This window comes from Narcine bancroftii, chromosome 9 (genome assembly GCF_036971445.1).
Source record: "Narcine bancroftii isolate sNarBan1 chromosome 9, sNarBan1.hap1, whole genome shotgun sequence".
Taxonomy (NCBI): Eukaryota; Metazoa; Chordata; class Chondrichthyes; order Torpediniformes; family Narcinidae; genus Narcine; species Narcine bancroftii.
This window is the reverse complement of record NC_091477.1, coordinates 73,940,547-73,964,450: the sequence shown is the minus strand read 5'-3', so window position 1 is coordinate 73,964,450 and position 23,904 is coordinate 73,940,547. Positions and strand designations below refer to the sequence as shown.

The 23,904-nt window shown below is 46.0% G+C and overlaps 1 protein-coding gene across 16 annotated transcripts in view; it reads left to right on the top strand.

The window, feature by feature from the left end:
* LOC138742284 (ephrin type-B receptor 1) overlaps positions 1-23,904 on the top strand; it is a 507,783-nt gene that overhangs the window by 203,090 nt on the left and 280,789 nt on the right. The window contains exon 4 of one of the 16 annotated variants that reach the window (XM_069896481.1): positions 8,430-8,708. The exons of the other annotated variants lie outside the window; for them this stretch is intronic. Within the exon in view, the coding sequence (XP_069752582.1) occupies positions 8,430-8,584 (155 nt within the window). The 3' untranslated portion in view covers positions 8,585-8,708. Of the gene's footprint in view, positions 1-8,429; positions 8,709-23,904 lie in introns of those variants that run through there. 16 annotated transcript variants of the gene reach the window in all.

Below are 23,904 nucleotides of genomic sequence, written 5' to 3'. Positions count from 1 at the left end.
TAGTGTGTCAGGAACATGTACTTTAGGGTCACATGCTGCCTGTTTGGACTGTGCGACAGGATGGTGTATCACCCGTTGACGGTGTGTTGGGTGTCGTGACCTGGAGTTCTCTGTTGGAACAGTGCTGCCCGTGATGACGTGCTGAGGGTTGAGACATTGTGCTGTCTGGCGGCTCAGCCCATCACTGATTGTGGGGCCTCATTCAGAGTGCAAGGGTGCCGTAGATGAGGGCCGTCCTAAACTGTGCAGACTTCCTTTATTCTTATTAGTTCTCTGGTTTCCATCCAATCTCATTTGAATTTGTACAGCAGGTGCTCCTGTAGCACTTGAAGTTGGAAGGGGTTGGGGGTGGGAGGGGAAGGTGTGATCAATAGTTTGAGCTGAGAATGTAACTGCTTTCAGGGAAGTCAATATGCATTGTCTTTCTGAAAAGTGAACATTAATTAACGAGAAGTAATGAGTTTGACTATGAATGACAAGCAGGAATGATGCGTAAAAAAAAGTAAGTGTTTAACTGAAGAATGCCACACATCAAAAACTATGAGACATTTTTAACAGAACATTTGAGGCTGGCAAGGGGCCCTTTACAAACCAATCCCACTCAGATACACAAGCAGCTGCCCACGGTGGGAGACCCACTATTTAGAGCCGTTCACTCACAGCCTGCCATTCAGGGGGATCACTTTTCAATGGATGATCCATCTGTCCTAAGACCTCCCTTTGTGCTGCATCTCCTCGTGTTGGCACGGTGAGGATCGCACGGAACGGCGCCCAGGGAGCAAGAGAACGTTACAGCATGAGGGGAAGCCGTTCAGCCCACCAAGACTGTGCTGGCTGCTGGGGGAGCAATTTCATCTGTTCCATTCTTCTGCAAATTCTTCACGTTGTACAACGACACGTGCACTGAAAATCTTAACTGCTACGGACAAACAGGTACTTGTAAAGAAAAACTAAGAGTAAACCCATTGAATTAACTTAAGAGAGACAACAAATACTCAAGTTAGATAATAAATCTTCACAGCATTCCTTACTCAAAAAAAGTGAAATAATGGTGTAGACCCATTGTTCTCAATCTATTTTCAGGACCCTTTAGGACAAAGTTAATGGGTCCCCTTCCATGTTAAGCAGTCAAGTTTCGTTGGCCTATTCTATCTTTCTATTGACTACATAAAAAAGGTATAAAATATTTTATTACTTCAGCCTGTGACCCCCCCCCCCCCCACTAAATACGCAGGGGGCTCTAAGGCCCTCGTTGAGAATGGGTGGTATAGATAGCCCAGTTCAGAAGAGCGCTGGAGAAACTCAGCAGGTCACGCAGCATCCACACCGAATAAAAGGTAGTCAACATTTTGACCTTGAGCCCTTTGTCCGGAATTTATTTTGTGGTGTGGGAATGGTCCCTTATTTATGTTACAAGGGGAGGTGCAAAATGCTGGAAAGAAACTGTTCTGGAACCTAGAGGTGCAGGTTTTCAGCTTCTGTTCCTTCTGTCTGAAGGTAGCAGTGAGAAGAGCTTCTGACTGGGGTGATGGGGCCCTTCACGACGTTGGCTGCCTTCTTGAAGGCAGCGCCTCACAGAGTCATCTGCAGTGGATGATAGATTGGAGCTTGTGAAGGACCTGGCAATGTTTGCAACCTTCTGCATTCCTGACGTTCGAGGTGCCAAACCAGGGTTTGATGCAAATGGTCAGTATACTTTCCACATTGCATCTGTAGAAGTTTGATGGAGAATGCGATGAAATGCAAAATCTCCTAATTATCTTCAGAAGGTAAAGACATTGAGGTGCCTTCTTCAAGGTTGCCTCTATGTGTCAGCTCCAGGAGAGGTCTTTTGAAATATAAACTCCATTATATTGTTCATTAAACATGAAATTTGGGTTCTCTAACTACCTCTGAGGTAGGTCAGGGACCCGGTTGGATTCTGACGGGGTTGACCGAGTCACACCCTTTCTTACTGCTGTGTAACTGGGGTGTAACTGGAAGGCAGCGGCGGCCCTGGCTCCGGTCCGGGCAGAGGGTAGGCGGTGGCGGCCCCAATCCGGGCAAAAGCGAGGGGGAGGCAGCGGCCCCGGCCTTGGTAGAGTGAGGCAGGCGGAGGCCCCGGTCCGGGCAGAAGCGAGGGGAAGGCGGTGGCCTCGGCAGAGCGAAGCAGGCGGAGGCCCCGGTCCGGGCAGAAAGAAGGAGGCGGTGGCCCCGGTCCAGGCACAGGGAAAGCAGCGGCGGCCCCGGCCCCGGTCTGGGCAGAGGGTAGGAGGTGGCGGCCCCGATCCGGGCAAAAGCCAGGGGGAGGCGTCCTGTTTTGCAGAAACTGCCAAAATGTTTGGCCTGGAAGTCAGCCTGAAGAAAACTGAGGTCCTCCATCAGCCAGCTCCCAACCATGACTACCAGCCCCCCGACATCTCCATCGGGCACACAAAACTCAAAACGGTCAACCAGTTTACCTATCTCGGCTGCACCATTTCATCGGATGCAAGGATCGACAACGAGATAGACAACAGACTCGTCAAGGCAAATAGCGCCTTTGGAAGACTACACAAAAGAGTTTGGAAAAACAACCAACTGAAAAACCTCACAAAGATTAGCGTATACAGAGCCGTTGTCATACCCACACTCCTGTTCGGCTCCGAATCATGGGTCCTCTACTGGCATCACCTACGGCTCCTAGAACGCTTCCACCAGCGTCTCCGCTCCATCCTCAACATTCATTGGAGCGACTTCATCTCCAACATCGAAGTACTCGAGATGGCAGAGTCCGACAGCATCGAATCCACGCTGCTGAAGATCCAACTGCGCTGGGTAGGTCACGTCTCCAGAATGGAGGACCATCGCCTTCCCAAGATCGTGTTATATGGTGAGCTCTCCACTGGCCACCGATACAGAGGTGCACCAAAGAAGAGGTACAAGGACTGCCTAAAGAAATCTCTTGGTGCCTGCCACATTGACCACCGCCAGTGGGCTGATATGGCCTCCAACCATGCATCTTGGCGCCTCACAGTTCGGCGGGCAGCAACCTCCTTTGAAGAAGACCGCAGAGCCCACCTCACTGACAAAAGACAAAGGAGGAAAAACCCAACACCCAACCCCAACCCACCAATTTTCCCTTGCAACCGCTGCAATCGTGTCTGCCTGTCCCGCATCGGACTTGTCAGCCACAAACGAGCCTGCAGCTGACGTGACATTACCCCTCCATAAATCTTCGTCCGCGAAGCCAAGCCAAAGAAAAAAGAAAGAAACATGAAAATATTCCATAAAAGTGTTCCACATTTTATTAAACTTAACTTCAGTTTTCAAAACATTACATTTAATCTTCTTGAGGTTCAAACCTGATAAGGTTCGGGTCATTCATTGAGCATAACTGGGAGGATCAGAGTCCTTCCATCTTAGCAAAATACATCTTCCTGCCATGGAAGGGGCATGGCAATCTGACCCTGATAATCGCCTGCTTTCTATCACCACACCAAATAAAGCTGGAATGAGGTGAGGTTGAATGGCAAATTCAAAATTGAGTATATTTAACCCCAATATAAATTTAAAGGCTGATGCCATAAATAAATCCACTCCCAGCTAGAATTGCAATATACTTTAGGGAATGAAAAGGAATGAGTTATATCAGGATTAAGAGCTAGATACCCTGAGGGATCTTCTACAGAGCTGGTTGGCACTTTGAAAGGCAGATATACCCAAATAATTGAAAAGAAATTGCATTTAGTTTTCTCCCCATGTGTGATTTTATTTTTGACTTGTTCATCATTAAATCTTCACACACTCACTGCCAGTGCTGTTGCTCTTTCTTTATTTCAGTTCGAGAGTAGAATATTCAGCCCCTTGAGTCTACACTACCATTCCTTTTGGTCTCTGTTGATGGCTATCTTAACTCCATCTACCTTGATCTCATCATTTCCAGCAAAAATTCATCCATCTCAAGTGGACAGGTGACCCAATTTCTTCCTTCAATTTGTGTTCCCCATTCAAAACTCCAGGTGCTGGCCTTTTTTCCACTTTCCCTACATAAAAATCTGGCAGTCTGCAATTTAAAAATAACCTAACATCAATTTTTGCTTTTGGGATTGAGATCCAAACTTTTACCATTGACTGCGTGTAGGACCTCGTTCCTGAGAAGTCTGGCTCTAAGGTTTAGATTCTGAGCCCTGGTCCTCAATTCCTCAAGCAATGGAGACAGGGTGGACAGAGAGAAACTACTAATTTTCCCGTGCTTGAAAATACTGATCTGATCACACTTCAAATGTGCAAGTTCTAAGGAATACAAACTTAGATTCTGTTGTCTTTGTCCAAAGTTACACCTCAGTCTCCAAGACAAGATGTCCACAAAATGATGTTTCTCACAGCTGCCAACCATTCTCCAGTTGTAGTCCCACCACAGCTATGCAGATCTTTGGAATGTCATCCACTTGCTTGTAGTCCTTGTCCATGTATATGTGTGCCAGCAGTCCATTATCCCTTCTTTGCTTGTCAGACATCGTAGAGCAGGCCTGGTGGCTCAACTCATCCATGCCGACCAAGTTGGAATTCTGGACGAGTGCCTTCATTTATAGTCCAAATCCATCCAAGCCATTTCTATCCATAAATCTGTCCTCAATTTTTTTTAAGACATACAGCTATTTCGGCACACATGTCTGTGCCATCTGATTTACACCCCATTAACCTACACCCCTGGTACGTTTCGAATAGTGGGAGGAAACTGGAGCCCACAGCGAAAACCCACGCAGACACGGGGAGGACGTACAAACTCCTTACAGACAGCGCAGGTTTCGAGCCCCAGTCCTGATCGCTAGCCCTGTAAGGACATTGCACTAACCGCTACGCCAACCATGAATGCTGTGGTTGTGCCCACTTCCACGGTATCCTCTGGCAGCTCATTCCAGTTACGGACCACCCTCTGGTTAAAAAAGTTGCCCCTCGGGTCCGTCTTAAATTTTTCCTCACTCATCTTAAACCTAAGCCCTCTAATTAGAGAAGAATTCATCCTGTGAGCATTCACTTTATCAATGCCCTCTTATGATTGTGTGAACCTCAAGACCACTCCATAGTTTTCCCTCTAGGCAATAAAGACCCGTCCTCATCACCTCTCCCTATAACCTCAGATCCTCCAGTCCCAGCAACATCATGGTGAATCTATTTGTACCTCTTACCTTCTTACGGCTGGGCATCCAGAACGGCCCACAGTGTGGCCTCACCAACACCTCGTAGAGCTGAATCATAGGTCCCCCACTTCTATACTCAATACTCTGTCCAATGAAAGCCAGGCCAAATGCCTTCTTCACCATCTTGTCCCCTGAGTGGCCTGACATGATAGCTGTACGTGGAGCTCACAATATCTTTTCATCAAGATGAGCTCGATTTTTGCACAACTATTGACATACTTTCTTCCCAGACTTTCTGGAGGTCCCAAGTGAATGACAATCATGTGGTGCTGTGTTGCCTTTTGTCTGATCATTTCTATCCCTTTACCTGCTTCAGTTACACTCTTTAGAATGGCAAATAGATACGTGGCATTCAGACTCCCAATTATCAGTTCCCTCTTTTGCATCCAATGGCAGGAGATTGTACCAAATCACCAAGACTTCAATGTTTGTAGGACTATAAGTGCTACAATTAAGATGGTCACAAAACCCCACACCACCGTTCGCAGAGATCAGTCCTCCACAAGGAGCTTGCAGTTCCTGATCAATTAGTCCATTTTTTTTTGGGCATACAGCACAGTAACAGGCCATTTCGGCCCACAAGTCCATACGGCCCAATTTACACCCCATTAAACTACACCCCCCTTGTACGATTTGAATGGTGGAAGGAAACCAGAGCCCCCGGGGAAAACCCACGGAGACACGGAGAGAACGTACAAACTCCTAACAGACAGTACGGTGTTCGAGCCCCGGTCCCAGTCGCTGGTGCTGTAAAGGCATTGCACTAACCACTACGCCAACTGTGCTGGGGGTAAACCTCTGGGGCCACCCTCACGCCATGTGCAATTGCTCATTCCCTCCAGCTGACTGCTGCCTTCATTGGCAGGATGAAGTCATTACAATGCGGGGAAATTCCATTTCTATCATCAAAGTGGAACTGCCCTATTTACAGGGGTACTCCTCAACTTACGACGGGGTTACGTTCAAAAAAATCCATCATATGTGGAAAAACCTTGAGTCAAGAAAGAATACTGCACCGACCAAACATCATAGCCTAGCCAGTTTATGATGCCTACAGATTCCTAAGTGGTGTTGCTTCACTTGGAAGGACAGTCCCCGAATAGTGGTGAGGGAAGAGAGTGCAGGGCTGCTTTTAGTCACAGGGAATAAATGAATTGCACAATGAGTGGATCCATTCATGGGAGAAGAGGAACCAACCCCACACATAATTGACTGGAAGGCAAGGTAACCACAAGCCCATAGCTTCCCTTAGGTTCAATAACCTAAAGTCACTCCAGTTCTGAAGTAAAGCTGTTATTGATGCTTGATAACCAAGGACGTGCCTCCTGTATTGTAGTTAGTAAATATTGATCTCTGTGCCTGATATCAAGCCTCCAAGCGCTTGGTATTTGCCCAGCACACCTGCAGAAAAAAATTTGAAGGCTTGCAATGAAGTGTCATCACCATGTTGCAGGAATCGGACCAAAGAGCATTAGTCGCAGCATTCTTTTAATCGGGGACACATGCGTGATTTAGATGGCTTGTGCAGAAGGAGGGTACGGCCATACATTTTCTCCCAATGGCATTTCGGGCCGAGGGACTAGTTCTCAAGCGGCAGCCTAGTCTCCAATACGCATGCATGTTAATGCAATTAATGCAATTTGCCATCTCTTCTGCTCTCCTGTGCAACTCAGAGCAATCACTAATCCCCAAATCACTCCCTGCAGTCAGTGTATATCTGTGTGTCGGATTGGTGGTCAAAGCCAGCTGGGAATAAGATCCTGAAATTCCTTCAGACTTTATTGCCTGAAGCTCAAGAGCTCATTGATTATTTTTGGTGGAAGCTAATTAAATACGGCACACATTTATATTTACAAGGAAGTAAATCAGGAGTTTTCAACCTTTTTCTTTCCACTCACATACCACTTTAAGTAATCGCTATGCCGTAGGTGCTCTGTGATTAATAAGGGATTGCTTAAGGTGGGATATGAGTGGAAATAAAAAGTTTTGAAATCCACTGTTTAAATCATCCTTCATTGACTCGTCATGTGCACAGTTTCAGAACTCCAAAGGAAATGGGCCAATGAGAATTTTTCTCAAACAAAATACTTCAGTAACAATTGGGTCTAGAGCAGTGGTTCTCAACTTCCCCTTCCCACTCATATCCCACCTTAAGCAATCCCTTACTAATCACCTATGGCATATGTAAGTAGAAAGAAAAAGTTTGAAAACCATTGAAGTAAATGGTTATTTTCAATCGAGACCTCTTGTTCTACTTTTTTTATAAAAAAGTTGGTGCTTTTGTTTGCTTTTCACATTTTCTTTGTATTGATGATGTTGCACAATTCTATTCAATGCAAAAGCTCTGACCTCTCAGCTGTGCAGTGGTAAAGCCCAGCTCCAGCCTGTCCTACTGAGAAGGGTTAGAAATATAGGAAGCACAGGGTGACTTTTCTTGAAACATGAAAGACATGCACTTAAGGTAAGAGAAGGGCTAAAATGAAAGCCAATGTGCAGGGCAATTTGTTATATACTATACACAGAAGGGTAGCTCCTTGGAATGAGTCATGCTGGAAGCAGATATAACAGTTGTAGTAAAGAGGCTTCCAGATCAGTGGTTTTCAAACTTGTTCTTTCTACTCACATGCCATCTTCAGTATGTCATAGGTGCTCTGTGTTTAGTCAGGGATTGCTTCAGGTGGGATGTGACTGGGAAGGGAAGGTTGAGAACCACTGCTCTAGACCCAATTGTTACTGAAATATTTGGCTTGAGAAAAATTGTCATTGGCCCATTTCCTTGGGAGTTATGAAACCGTGCACATGACGAGTCAATGAGGTACGATTAAAACAGTGGTTTTCAAACTTTTTCTTTCCACCCACATACCACCTTAAGTAATCTCTGACTAATCACAGAGAACCTAAGGCATAGCAACTATTTAAAGTGGTGTGTGAGTGGAATGAAAAAGTTTGAGAATCACTGTTTTAGATAGACACATGAATATGACAATGTTAATACATTTGTTATATAAAATGGACAGATGCACCAAAATTCTTACCTGCTGCAGCTGAACAGGTTCTTAATGAAAAAAAATCTAGAATAGTGTGCATTAAATTAAAATAAAAATAGATAATAAATACAAATATAGATAGTAAATATTCACAGTGTAAGAAGAAAAGGAAAAAAAATGGAGGGATATCGATGACGTGCAGGCAGAAAAGATTTATTTTAATTGACCATCACCACAGACCCAAGCTGTACTGCAATCTTTTCTGTGTCAACTCTTGCAGACTTGCAGGGATTCTGCAGCAAGCCATTTGTTTCCACCGTGCCTTCATTTCTGGTCAAGCTCCTGAGGGCCTTCTTGAGTGCATCTTTGCCAGCGGGATTATTCAGTGGGATAGCATTTTCCTCCTCCTCACAACTTTGGATGAAAAGCAAATGACTTCCAGTTAAAAGAACAAGGAGAAAATATAACCTGTTCACAATGGATCACTGGGAATTGTGATTTCTCCAATTTCATCCATTCTGAGTCCAAAGGCATCATAGTTTATCCTTGGCGGCAAGCATAGAGCAAGCAATAAAGAATTTAAACCATTATACTACTTCTGAAAGTCATCTTCTTGGAAGTAAGCAGAGTACAATACGAGTGAAGTGAATGCTTACGTGTTAATGGCTTGTAAACAGATTTTTAAATTTAATTTTTAGACATACAGCACAGTAACAGGCCCTTTCAGTCACGAGTCTGTGCCATTCAATTGACACCCTATTAATCAACACCCCAGCTACGTTTCAAACTGAAGAAGGAAACAGAAGCCCCACGTAGACACAAGAAGAACATACAGACTCCTTCCAGAAAGCGCGGGATTGGAACCCTGGTCCCAATCATTGGTGCTGTAAAGGCATTGCGCTAACTGCTTTGCCACACGTTGTGAGTGAAGCCTGATTATCTGATGGTCGGTGTGTGGAATGGGCTGCCAGAGGATGTGGTTAAGGCAGGTGCTATTGCAAGCTTTGAGGGGGAAAAATAATGAAACCGATACATGGATAGGATTGGTTTAGAGGGATATGGACTACACGCAGCAGGTGGCACAAGTGTGGATGAGAGATTTTGGACGGTTGGGCTAAAGGGACTGCAAGCTGTACGAGTCTTTATTCCCAAAAGTTTCTGGACGCTGTTGTTGTTTTAAAATGGGTGTTTTATTATTTGAAGGAGAAGGGTCTGATACCAATTACCTGGACATTTCAATCAGATAATCTATAATAGCTCTCGTGGTGTACACCTGTCCCCATAATTTGAGACATCCCACATGAAGAAAGGCTTCTTCTAGCACCTGCAAGACTATACAGTAGACTGCTCTAACGTCTGGCACATCCAACCAATGCCTTGAAGTAGGGGCTTGGGGGGTCTTTCTTTAACATAGTCAACATGGAATCCCTCCCTTCTTTAGGCATTTCATCGCCAGGCCAAATTACACAATTCCCCCGCGTCTCACATTTGCGATAAAATCTCTTGAGAACAGGACAAAGATCTCTACGGTTAATGTGCTCCAAATCAATTAATTCAGACCCTTGCTCAGCTCTCCCCTTTCCCCTGGCTTTGTTTTGGGTGTAAACTCAGAGTAGATTGAACATATTGAATGCAGAATGCTTCAGTGTGAATCCCAGCACACACGCCAGGCCACGTGATCCCAGGTGCCCACTGAGACATTTGAGGCGTGGTGTGTTTGTTGCAGTGGTTTATGTTATTTGCAAGGGTTATGATCAGGAATGTGCTGTCTTTCACCCTCTAGAGCACAGAGTGGCCTTTGTGCCTCAACAGACCCTTGACTTGGCAGCAGATTTCTCCCACCACACCCCTACCTTTCTCTGAAATGGTGATTACTTTCACCATTTATTAAATCATCATTTGCTGCCTTGATTTACTTTAATGATGGAGCAGCATGGTTAGAACAATGTTATTACAGAGCCAGTGACCCAGATTTGAATCCGCCACTGTCCGTAAGGAGTTTGTACATTCTCTCCATGTGTGCGTGGATTTCATCTATGGGGTTCGGTTTCCTCTCACATTCCAAAGTCATATGGTGTGAGTGGGTTAATTTGTCACATGGCTCGTAGGCCCATAGGGCCTGTTACCATGTGCCTCTAAATTTTAAACAATATTGTGGCATCCCAGTAGTAAATGGAAAATTGCTATTTATCAAGGTAATAATGTTAATTTAGAAACTTGGAGCTAAGAGGATCAAGTGTTGTCTCACCATGGAAATGGCTTTGATTCATCCATTTATGTTGAGGTGACAAGAGATTAAGGCTCTGCTTCACCTTGTAGGGCAGCCTTGCTCCTGTCTCTTCCACTCTCTCCTTTCTCCTGTCGCAAATAGCCCTACTTCTCAGGTTTTTTAAAAAATTTAATTTAATTAAAAAAAAAATTAATTTAATCTTAATGTAGAGATACAATACAGTAACAGACCCTACCTGCCCAGGAGCCCGTGTCGTTCAAATATATTCGTGCGAACAATTAAGGGTGGCTGGGAGAAAACGGGAACTCCCAGAGAAAACCCTTAGAAGTCACAGGGAGAACGGGCAAACTGCTTACGGACAATGGCAGTTTCAAATCCAGGTCTGAGTATGAATCGACCTGGAAATGTGTGCCGGGCCTTTCATTAAGGCACTTCCTTCAACTTGCAGTTACTATGTTGAAGAAGGACGGCAAGTATTTTCAGATTGGGCAGGAGGCTTAACCACTGATCAACTGGATCACACAGGAGGTCTGGTGGCACAGCTAGACCTGCTCCCTCACAGCTCCCGAGATCCAGGTTCAACCCGGACCTCAACACAAAAATGTGTGGAAGAAACTCAACAGGTCATGTTGCATCCACAGAAGAACATTTTAAATTTTTATATTTTTAATTTTTTTAATTTAATTTTTTTTTAAATTTAGGCACAGTATGGTAACAGGCCATTTTGGCCCACAAGCCCATGCTGTCCAATTACGCCCAATTGTCCTACAACTGTACATTTTGAACCGTGGGAGGAAATAGGAGCCTGCGGAAGAAACCTACACAGACATGGGGAGAACGTACAAACTCCTTACAGACCCCGCAAGATTTGAACCTAAGTCCCGATTGGTGGCGCTCTAACAGCGTTACGCTAACCACTATGCCAGCCGTGCTGCCCGTAAAGGGTAACCTGGCTCCTTAACTCTATTCAACTTAAGGGATCAGACCTGAAATATTGCTGACTCTTTAATTGCAGTGGATGCTGTGTGACCTGCTGAGTTTCTCCAGCAAGTTTGTGTATTGCACTGCAGACTTCCACGGCCTTCCAGGTGGAGTCTGTGCGCCCTACCTGTGTCTGCGTGGGTTTCCTCCCTCACCCCAGAGACTTGCAGGTGGGTGGATTAATTGGCCAGTGGGGTGCAGCTGAGAGCTAGATGCTGGAGTGAGTTGATGAGTGCACAGAAATCTGACTGCTGCAGGATGAGTGTGAGTTGGTGTGTGATGGTCAGCGCTGACTCCGGGGGCTAATGGGCCTGCTTCTCTGCTGTACGACAGCTGCTTGAAATTAGAACTTAAAACGTAGAACATTACAAACCCTTCAGCCCACGATGTGGTGCTGATCCATGTAAACCTACTCCCCAACAATCTAACCATTTCCTTCCTCTCACCCATAACCCTCTATTTTTCTTACACCCATGTGCCTATCTAGGAGCCTTTACCACCATTCCCATCAATGTATTCCAGTGGGAGCCAGGTTACCTATGATTCTATGTGTAAAAAAAATTACATCACTGTCATCTTCCTTAAACTTTCCTCCACTCGCTTTCCACTGATATTCTCTGGCTTTTGCTATTGTCACCCCGGCTGTCCATCTTGTCTAAGCCCCTCATAATCTTAAACAAATCTATTATGAACCCTCTCATCTTTCGTCGCTCCAAAGAGAAAAGCTGTAGCTCTGTTAACCTTGCTCTCCAATCCAGGTACCTAATCCAGGACAAATCCTTTCGTCAAGCATATCCCTTCCCTTGAGCATTGCAAGATGTCGCTCGCGTGACATTCAAAAAGGTGAAGCATTAATTAAGCTGCTCTGCGTCCCTTGCCGTTACAACGACAACTTGTGTTCACGTTGCACACATGATATTGCCAGAACAGCCCAAAACTCCTTAAGGTAGGGTTGCCAATCAAAAATTTGCACCGAGTTCCATCGTGGGGCAGTGGGGGACAGCTGGCAGATCTGCTGCCTCACAGCATCAGCAGAGCAGGTTCAATCACGACATCCGGTGCTGTCTGGGTGGAGGTTACATGTTCTCTCTTTGTGATCGTGAGGGTTTCCCCTGCCTGGCTCTACTTTCCACCCACATTCTAAATTCGAGGGTGCTTGATGGTGGACTTCCCGCTGTAAATTGTTCTTAGTGTGGAGTACGTGATGTGGAGAATGATGGGACTGCAACAAGAATAAAATAGGTTATGGCTGGATCAGAGGTGTTTAATCTTCAATGCATACTCAAACTGGCTGAAGGAATGTGGAAATGCCAGAAATAAGAAAGCCCAAAAGGAATTAACAAGTGTGGGGGGGGGGGGGGGATGGGGGGGGATGAGGTGCGTGTGTTTAAAATTTCATGAGCAGATGTCAAGGATAATTGAGGGGGTTGATAAGATTCTGATAATGTAGCCTATGACACCTGGATATGCAGGTTGTTGCATCAATAGCTCTTCAGCGCTTGACGTCCTGTTTTGCGGAAACTGCCAAAATGTTTTGGCAGTCAGCCTGAAGAAAACGGAGGTCCTCCGTCAGCCAGCACCCCACAATGACTACCAGCCCCCCCACATCTCCATCGGGCACACAAAACTCAAAACGGTCAACCAGTTTACCTATCTCGGCTGCACCATTTCATCAGGTGCAAGGATCGACAACGAGATAGACAACAGACTCGCCAAGGCAAATAGCGCCTTTGGAAGACTACACAAAAGAGTCTGGAAAAACAACCAACTGAAAAACCTCACAAAGATAAGCGTATACAGAGCCGTTGTCATACCCACACTCCTGTTCGGCTCCGAATCATGGGTCCTCTACCGGCATCACCTACGGCTCCTAGAACGCTTCCACCAGCGTTGTCTCCGCTCCATCCTCAACATTCATTGGAGCGACTTCATCCCTAACATCGAAGTACTCGAGATGGCAGAGGCCGACAGCATCGAGTCCACGCTGCTGAAGATCCAGCTGCGCTGGGTGGGTCACGTCTCCAGATGGAGGACCATCGCCTTCCCAAGATCGTGTTATATGGCGAGCTCTCCACTGGCCACCGTGACAGAGGTGCACCAAAGAAGAGGTACAAGGACTGCCTAAAGAAATCTCTTGGTGCCTGCCACATTGACCACCGCCAGTGGGCTGATATCGCCTCAAACCGTGCACCTTGGCGCCTCACAGTTCGGCGGGCAGCAACCTCCTTTGAAAAAGACCGCAGAGCCCACCTCACTGACAAAAGACAAAGGAGGAAAAACCCAACACCCAACCCCAACCAACCAATTTTCCCCTGCAACCGCTGCAACCGTGTCTGCCTGTCCCGCATCGGACTTGTCAGCCACAAACGAGCCTGCAGCTGACGTGGACTTTTACCCCCCCCCCCATAAATCTTCGTCCGCGAAGCCAAGCCAAACAAAGAGCACGCCTTGGTCAGTCAGCGCCTGCAGTAACCAGAGCAGTTTTGGAATTCGTTCTTCAGCAGAAGGCAATGAGCTGCTGAAGGCATTCAATGGGTCAGGTGCCATTCTGGGGTACAAAGTTTGGACCTTTACTCGTGGTGAAATTGCAAAGAGGAAAAGAAGCTTCGCAGATTCTTTCTCTTTGACCACCTCTTACCCTGTAACCCTGTGCTCCTCCCCCATCCCGTTCCTCCCTCCCATCTCTCCCACCCCACCCCCCACCACACCAGCTTTTTATTCTCCCTGTTTCTCCACATTCCCGACAAAGGGCTGTGGCCCAAAACGTTGACTGCCTTTTACTGCCTGTAGATTACCGAGTTTCTCCAGTTCGTTTGTGTATTGTTTTGAATTATGAGGACCAGTTCCATTACCTTCCCTTGTAGTTCATTTGGTTTCAAAGGTTCAGAAGCAATCTGCAGTGGATATACAAAATGAAGGTAGTTTGTGGTATGATCACAGAATAGGTATTTGCTGGCGGGTGAATCAAGAAGAAAATAGCATTACTTTAAAAATAGAGCTATGCTGAAGAGGAAATGAAATCAGGACATTTCTTCTCCCACACAAAGGATATTGCAAATCTGAGTGTGGAAGCTATCACATCAGATCTTTGTTGGGTTAAGACGCCTGTTTAAGGTTTATGGAGCAAAGCTTAGGGGAGATAAGTTTTCACTCCGAGAGTGGGGAGTGCCTGGAATGTACAACTGGGGGGTAGTGGTGGTGGCTGCTGCAATGGGGGCATTCAAAAGACTCTTAGGTGGGCCCATGGATGTAATAAAAGTAGAGGGTTAGGGCTGCAATGGTTGTGGAGTAGGTTTACAGAGGTCAGCACAACATCATGGGCTGAATATGGTGGGGGGGGTAGTCAAGATGTTAAATGGTGTAAATGTGTGCCCTGTGTTCAGTGTAGACTCGATGGGCCAAAGGGCCTGTTTCCACACCGTGTGACTCATGATTCTGAGAATCTTATTGGACAGCATTGCAGGGCAGCCAAATCTGATTGAATGGTGAAAGACGCTTGAGGAATTGGCAGACTCTATCTATTAACACGTCATTTCAACCTCCCCTTTTCATTCTACGACAATCCTACTTAATGAGACCCTAAGATGATGCAATGCAAAGGTCGCAGCAGAGGATTTGTAAAGGGGCCTTGGGTGATGAATCATCTGTTGGAAGTGGAGCCTCCATTGGTGTCTTAACTCAATTCACTTTAGCAGGAGCTATGACCTGCTAATAATATTATTTGTGTGACCACTGTTAAGGTAACGAGAAGAGTAGCTACGGAGAACTGGAGAAAAGCATTTCATTAGATGTATAATGAAAAGCGACGTGATGGAAAAGAACTTTTCTGATGGGAGAGTGACGGAACATGCAACGGGCATCGGTGTGGTAGAATTCATGCGTACGTTCAAACGATAAATGGGCCACGCTTGTAGCAAATCAGTGCTTCCCTGATCTAGTGGTGAATACAGCCGACTGGTGACTTCCTGTTCGCGGCTTCTCTGTCGCAAGGGACAGATCATGCTTAAAGCCACCTGGATAAGTCAGATATGTCTCCTTTCCCTCTGCTCTCTGTTTTCTGACACTGAAGCTGGATGATGATGAGCTTGCTGTCATACATGTAGTATCTATGAACCATAATTCTTCCTTGCTGCATCCAAGCAGGTACTTGCAAAGAAAAATGACAGTAGCAAACAAATTGAATCAAATTAAAAGACAATACACCTGTAAGATAGATTTACATAATCCTAGTAATCCTAGAGCAAAAGTGTGGTTTGCAAGTGTGCCCAGTCCTTTTGTGGGTAATGGCAAAACTGCTCTTCGCTGATCAAGGACAGGGAGGCAGTGAGATTACTGCCATGGTCTTGTAATTACTTCACTGCTGCTGGTGTGGACCCAGGAGCAGAATCACACAAAGCGCTGCCCTGAAGGGTTTAACAAGCCAGTTCTAATGCTAGCAGCTCTGTACAACCTGTTAGAAGAGCCGACAGTGTTTTTAAACTGAATTCCTACAACCACGGGTCTGTGCCGGAGATGGGCCTGTGCCCGGCAGTGGCCATGAGGGCTTGTGGGGTGCAGTGAGCCAGCACAGGGCACCAGAAACAGGGAGAATGCAGCTCATTGAGAAGGAGCATCAGAGGATGGTGACCACAGCAGCGGACCAGCGAGGGGACCCACGCAGGCTGGGGGCTGTTGGCGACTTTGAGTCGGGGGGACCTACACGGGTTGCTGGAGACTGGCTCATGGGAACTAAGTATTGGAACCAGGATTTGGGAGGGTGCTGATGGCGAGAGGGGCTCCCGAAGGGCCTCCGGCGTGGAAGGCTTCCTGATCATATCGGAGGTTTGGTCCTGGAGCTCGGTTTGTTGATGGATCGAGCGCTGGCGGTGAATCCACGGACCCCCAGCAACTCTGAAAGGACTCTCTTGCTTCTTTTTCTCAGGCATCGAGCGCTGGGTGACACTAATGGTGACTCTTTGTCTGCCATATGGCAGGCAGAGGCAGTTTCATGTAATATTACATTTTGTATACTATTACATGACAATAAAGGAATCTTGATCATGGTCAAACAATGTGGCGACAAACAGCTAAATATAAGGAGGAAGAGAGAGAGAGAGAGGGTTTTACTGGAGGAGTTATCACTGAGAGTGGCATTGCTCATTCTGAAATGATCCATCAATCTTCACAGGCTGTGCAGTCTTGGCGGAGAATAACTCTAAAAAAGATCAGCCCTGCCATCGTAAAGACCAATTCAGTCTTAAAGTCTCCTCATAAACCAGGGCAGATACAGCCATTGTCAACTGAAGAGCATGGGTCGAGAGGCTTGTGACAAATGGCACCTTATTTAGGAAGGGAAACTTCTTGACAAATGTAGCAAGCAGCCTGGAAATCCATGATTTAGAAGGGAGTGCAGCGCGCTGATGCAGCAACCCACTACATCTGACACCAACAACCAGAGACGAGTTTCTATCATTTGTCCTGAGCCAGAACTGGAGATGGTTTTATCTGCTTTAATCTCTCCAGAGACGACAGCTCTGCTACTTAGCAAATTTTGGGGAGATTTGATTCACTGAAAACCCTTCAGCAAGTTGTTAATCATTATCTAAGCTCTCAGATGACTTTTTGAAAGATCCTTGCTGATTCCCTTATTTCAGCTCACTGAACGTGCTTCTGTATTAACATGAGTACTTGATATCAATGGGCAGACCAGCCACTCGTACACAGCACAGTATATACATATCACCACATTCACTCCCCCCCCCCCCACTTTTAAAACAAAGTCCCACTGTTCGCCTCATTAACCATGCTACACAATACCCGCGGATCGCTGCAGATTGGTCCTTAGCGGCCATCGAGATGGTGCCGCTCGTGGATCTAACTGGGAGAGAGAGCTTGCTGGCAGTCTCTGGATGGATGAAACTCTCTGTGCTCCCACTGTCAAACAGGCAGTTAGTTCTCTTCCTGTTTACCTCTAGCTCCATCGTCAAATGGGCGATTGGTTGGGGACTGCCTTGGTTGAGTATGATCGAATCCAGGACGGGGTTGTCGTCACTGTCAGAAGGGAGGCTCGGTTGGTAAGATGGCGGCCTCCATGTTGACCACACGGTCGTCTTGGGCAAGAAGGAGGAAGACAGAAGTGGTGTCTTCCATGAGGGAGAAGAAGGCGGAAGGGACGTCCGGTAAGATGGCGCACACGGTCAAGCCGTTCAGAGTCAGAAGTGACTTCGGGGCCCGCACGTGGAGGACCCGTTCTTACCGGTGATTGCCTTGGCATTGCGCTGGGCTGAATCGAGAGTCCTGGCCAGCTGAAATGCTGTTTTCATGGACAGCTTGTCTTCCTCGAGCAATCACTGACATAAGTAGGCAGACCTTACCCCAGACAGGCATCCCAGACCAACTCTTCCACACACTGGGCTACAGGCACAGGTGGTACATGGCCCGAAGGAACTCGTCCATAGATTCACTGGGCTGCTGCTTTCTTGAGTACACCTCATTCACCCGGGGTCTGAGAGGTTGTGGAGTTCAGCCATGGCCTCTGCGTAGGATGTGCAGTTCCTGATCGCCTGGTATACTCAGAGGCCCACCCTCGCTTGTAGAACCTTGAGCCCCTTTTCATCGGAGTCCACCAGGCTCTCAGCAACCTCGAGGAAGTTGGAGAAGAAAGTGACCCATTGCTCATACTATTCAGCAGCTCCTGGTGCCTGAGGATCGATGTTTAGCCTGTCGGGTCTCAGCAGCTTGTCCATCTCGTGTGGCAGAATTAATGCTCTTCAATAACCCCAAAGACTGAGTGAGGTGAACGATAGGCTTTAATACTCATTCGATTGTAGCTGGCCTGACTACATGTGCTCGAATGGAGGACAGGGGAATGGAAGTTGACCTTTATGGCCAGATCACAAGGGGAGGAATCACTAGGGAGCGAGTCATCAGTGGGCAGGCCAGCCACTTGTACACAGCACAGTGATACATATCACCACACCTGCTCATTAAGTCATACGACATGCTAAAAGGCCCTTTGTCCCGGTGTATCCATAGTATCAGTCAGTTGCTCATCTACACCAATCATGTTTCTCTCCAATTGCTTTGTACCCTTCCGATCCACGGAGGCTTTCTCTAATCTCTGAAATTGGACCGTTCCCTTTCTGGGACTCTGGCGTCCCTCCTGAAGGGCGGTGACACAGAATTGGACGCCGAGGGTAAATTTGATCATGAAGTTGCCACCTGGCATGGTAGGATTTGATTTCACCATTCTGTATCTGCCAAAGACTTTGACCCAGAAACCTGGCTGGACGGAGTGCACCGTAGATGACATGGAGAGATGCAGTACTGGAACAGATGCCACTGAGTAGCAGCCAATCATTTACACTCATCCCAAATTTTTTTACTGTTGTCCCACTCCCCTGAACTCTCCCCAGATTCCCCTCTCTCCCACACACTTTGGGGGCATTTTAAGGTGGCTAATTAACCTGCTAAGCCTGGCGTCTTTGGGATGTCCATGGAATCCTGTGCAGTCACAGGGAGGAGGTGCAAACTCCATCCAGACAGCACCTTAGGTTGAGATTGAGCCTAGGGCGTGAAGTTTGCAGTGCTGTCTCTCCATCGATCTTGTGAATAACTGAAATGTGAGCACTCAAACAATTGATCCACTAAACCTTTAAATTAGCACCCAAAAGGCTGAACATTTATTGCTGATATTTCAAACACCCCTGAACATTGGTTGTGAATAAAAGTCAAAATCTAATATACTAACAGCCACTGTTTAACTGGTTTTAATATTGACTAACAGCTTTTTTATTGGCCCTCCTTGATCCCTTAACAAGCAGACTTTTCCAGTATTAATGTAGCAGTTTAAGAGTCATCTTCATTCTCAAGCACCAGTGGCCACACTATCAAAGTGGAGACTGCCGATACTGCAGCTTCGAACTGAGCTATTGAGGGACTCAACGGATCAAGTGACAGCCGCGGATGCTAGGAGTCGGTTAACTCTACTTCAGGGCTCAATGATGCAGGATCTTAACCTGAAACCGAGACCACTCCTTCTGTTGCCGCACATGCAGCCTGAGCCTCTCTTTCAAAGGAGAACAGTTGAAGATGGCGCTGGACTCCTCCTTGTGCCATTTGTCAGCCTCTATTCTGATGCCTCCCTTTTCTTGGCTTGTACCTCGAAGAATGGCTCAAACCCAAAATATCGGGAATATTATCTTTACCTCCCACGGACGCTGCGAGACTGCTGAGTTTCTCCAGCGTTTCCTTTACCTCCCACAGATGCTGCAAGACTGCAGAGTTCCTCCAGCGTTTCCTTTACCTCCCACGGATGCTGCAAGACTGCTGAGTTCCTCCAGCGTTTCCTTTACTTCCCACGGACGCTGCGAGACTGCTGAGTTCGTTCAGCATTTCCTTTACCTCCCACGGATGCTGCGAGACTGCCGAGTTCCTCCAGCGTTTCTGTGTGTTTTTTTAACTGGTGATAAAACTAAAGGGAAGCTGACCTGAAATCCCAATGGAAGCTCGGAGTTGGTGCGGGGGGTGGGGGGGTGTGAAGATCTTCTGAAGTGTTGGGTCAACCATCTTTCCCTTTGCATGTTGAGAGTAAGAGCTTTAGAAAGATTCCGTGGTGGTTAACTGGAGTTATTCTCAAGTCAAGCAGGGTAAGTCAAATGCTCACATGTGGTTCAGAACTGGTTCACCCTTGTCAAACCAAATTAGCCAAAACCAGTTGATCTTTCATCCATCTAAAAAGTATTAAAATAATTGAACTGAGAACATGTGTATTTTATTCATTCCACACTTTTCACCACTTCCAAGACTTCCCAGTTTCTGATGATAGAACAGTTCTCGGTACTGGAAAGATATCAATAAGATTGAGAGTGCAAAGATTTACAAGTATGTTGCTTTGCCTGACCTTGGGTTGTAGGGAAAGGGGGAATAGGTTAGGACTTTTTTGCCTGATGCATTGGAGGATGAGGGGAGATTTGATAGATGGATACAAGATCATTAGGTGGAGTAAATGCAAATAGGCTCTTTGCTCGGAGGTTTGGTGAGACAAGAACTAGAGGGCATGAAACGTTTGAAGTGAACATTCAGGAGAATGTTTACGCAGAGAGTGGTGAAGGTTTGGAACAAGCTGCCCACTGAAGCAGTGAATGTGGGCACAATGTTGACATTTAAGAAATACCTGGAGAGGCATGTGGATAAGCAGGGGAAGGATTACTAGAGTCTGGTGCTGGTCAATGGGATTAAGCAGAATAGTAGTTTGGCACAGACTGAATGGGCTGAATGGCCTGTTTCTGTGCTGTGGTGTTCCATGGTTCCAGTCTTGGTAACTGCAGTCAGTTTGTAGATGGTGCACATTGTGAAAAGCATGAATCTTTTTGTCAGTGTATAAAGTACCAGACCAGTGAGTGGCCTGGTCCTGGATGGGTACTGAATTTCTTGCGAGTTTTTGAAGTTGCACTTATTCTGGTGAAGCGGGAGCTTTCTACAGCAATCCTGGGTTGTGCTTTGTAGATGGTGGAAAGGCTCTGGGTATCAACGGCTGAGATTCTTCACTCAGGACATCCAGCTTCTATCCTGCTCTTGTAGTTGCAGTCACAGATTCTCAAATCTCCCACAAAAAAGGGGCATGACTAAAAGTATTTGCGCTGCTCTCAAGAATGCTGGTTGCAGCTTGTCATTCCATCAAATTGAAACTGAGGACTTCTCCGTATGACGGCCTACACTGTCAGTGTCAAAGAACTGCGAGATCAGCATAACATGACTTCAATACATTGACCTAGAACTTGAGGTGAGCACCATGAGTTGATTGTGGATTTCTGAATAAAGATCGAACTTGCCTGGAGCATTCCAGTAAACCGGAATTTGTTATTCCGAACTGAATGGATCCCTCACATTATCCCTTGTACTTCCCTCACAGAGAGGGGATTGTTATGCTTGTTCTTTCAAGAAGAACGACTTTACATGAGTATATGAGGAGAGTCACGAGCATTGTCAGCTATCGTCAGTTGAGAACAGTTGGAAGTCATTGGAGGCGGTGGAAGCAAGACAAGGAAAATAAAGTCGGTTAATTGATAAACCCATGTAAAGTCGTTCTTCTTGAAAGAACAAGCTTAACAGAAGATGGGCAGATTAAACCCTGCGAAATAGAATGCCAGAATTGTTAAAACATTTAAATTCTTTCCAGCATTTAAGGACATTAAAAGCCAATTAAAATTATAAATGAATGGAAGGATTACATTTTAAAAATCTAAAAACTTTCAAAATACTGTACACGTATGTATATAAATATCATGTGTGTAATTTTTACATAAAAATACATAGCAGTTATTTTTTTAAAATTGAAATTAATTAATATTTAGTGTTGGGCATCTGTTCTACTCCAACGATATGAATGGCCAAGCATTTATTACACTAGGGCCAGCTCACATGGACTCCACAAGGAGTCTGGCATTACAGCAAGATGGGAAAACAGTCACGTTTCTTTGACCACAACTTGGGGCCCTCCAAGTTAGTGTGTGCAAGTTAACTTCGCTGTGTCCAATCATCAGGCCACGGACTTGGACCTCACTGCAGGGACATTTCAGAACTGTCATTGAGAATGGACAATCATTGAGGATCATTAAGTACATCTCCATCAGTACTGGAGCACCACAGGTCTGCATTCTTATGGCCCCACTGCTCTACTCATTTTACACCTACGACTGTGTGGCTCGGTACGACAATACACCATCGACAAATTTGCCAACGGACCATGGTAGAGATGATGATTCAGATTTCAGGAAGGAGATCGAAAACTTGGCTGAATGGTGCACCAACAACAACTTTGCATTCAATGTTGCCAAAACAAAGAAGCTGATTGTTGACTTCAGGAAGGAAAAGCCAGAAATCCAGTGATCATTGGGGATCAGAGATGGAGAGAGTGAGTAAGTTCTGGGGAGTCACTAACTCGAAGGATCTTACCAAGACCCAACACACTAATGGCATCAGGAAAAAGGCACATCAGCCCTCAGGGGTTTGCGGAGGTTTAGAATGACACCAAAAACCCTGGCAAATTTCTACAGATGTGTGGTGAAAAGCGTGCTGACAGGCTGCATCATGGTCTGGTATGGGGACACCAATACCCCCAAGCGTAAAGCCCTCCGAAAGGTAGGGGACACAGCCCAGGACATCACAGGGAAAGCCATCCCCACCATCAAAAGCATCTATGGGGAACGCTGCTGTTGGAGAGCAGCAGCAGTCATCAAGGATCCACTCCACCCAGCTCTCTTCTCGCTGCTGCCATCAGGAAAGAGGTATAGGTGCCACAAGACTCGGACCACCAGTTTCAGGAACAGCTGCTCCCCCTTCACCATCAGACTCCTCAACAACAACTCAGTCATTCATTTCAGATGCCTTGCCATATGGCATAGTCGATCATGTCTCTCCATCCTTCACGATCTCTGACCCTCCAAATTGTAGTTGCTGCCAGTTCTCCTTCGGTGAAGGCCCCAATCCTGGAGATCCTGTAGTCAATTTTTTTTTGGAATATTTTATTTAAAGTTTAACAACCTTGATCATACAGAATAATTAAGACAAAATATATCATCAAAAGACCGTAGTCAATGTTGACTTTAGAATCAGAATTAGAATTTATTGTCATGAACAAGTCATAAATTCGGTGTTTTGCGGCAGCATGACAGTGTAAACATTCATATTATAATCATGTCATGCCATTACTATAAAAAGAATAGTCCACAAAAAGACAGGCAGTGTCTTTGGTTCATTGATTATTCAGGAATCTGATGGCAGCGGGGAAGAAGCTGCCATTGTGTCGTTGAGTGATCATCTTTAGGCTCCTGTACCTTTTTCCCGATGGTAGCAGAGTGAAGAGGGCATGGCCCAGTTGGTGGGCGTCTTTGAGGATAGGACAATTACTGAAGTAGTTTCCTGTTGCCGCCTTCAGTTGCCATGTCCATTCTGGACGGGTAACCCTGGCCATTGATCAGCAGAATCATCGACCCAGCGTTTTTAGTTTCACAACCATAAATTCCAATTTGTAGAATCTGCTTGTAAAAACCATCCACCATCTGCAATCCATGGCTTCACCTGACCCTGATTAGGAGGCTAAACACGTACTGCACTTTGCCCAAGGGGACCTGTAGGCTGTCAGACAGAAGGAGTGCCCTACACCTTTTTCTGAGCAATTGCGCAGCACTGACACCAAAAACTCAATCAGGGGCTCATTTAAGGACTTGATTGTGCACTTTATTGATTTTCTTTATTCTCTCTGTATTGCACAGTCAGTTTGTTTACATTTGTTATCTGTTTATGGTTCTTTATTTGTTTACATGTATACATTTTACTTTTTTTTGCACTACCAATAAGTGCTAATTCTACCCCGCCCACAGAAAAAGAATCTCAGAGTTGTATGGGATGTCATGTATGTACTCTGACAATAAATCTGATATCTGTCTGACGGGCGTAGCTTGGGTTGACCTTTCCCAACTGAAACATGGACCCCAGAACAGGCTCCAAATGGACATTTCGGAGAACAGACATTTCAACAGTCTATCTGGGTTCATGAAGGAGC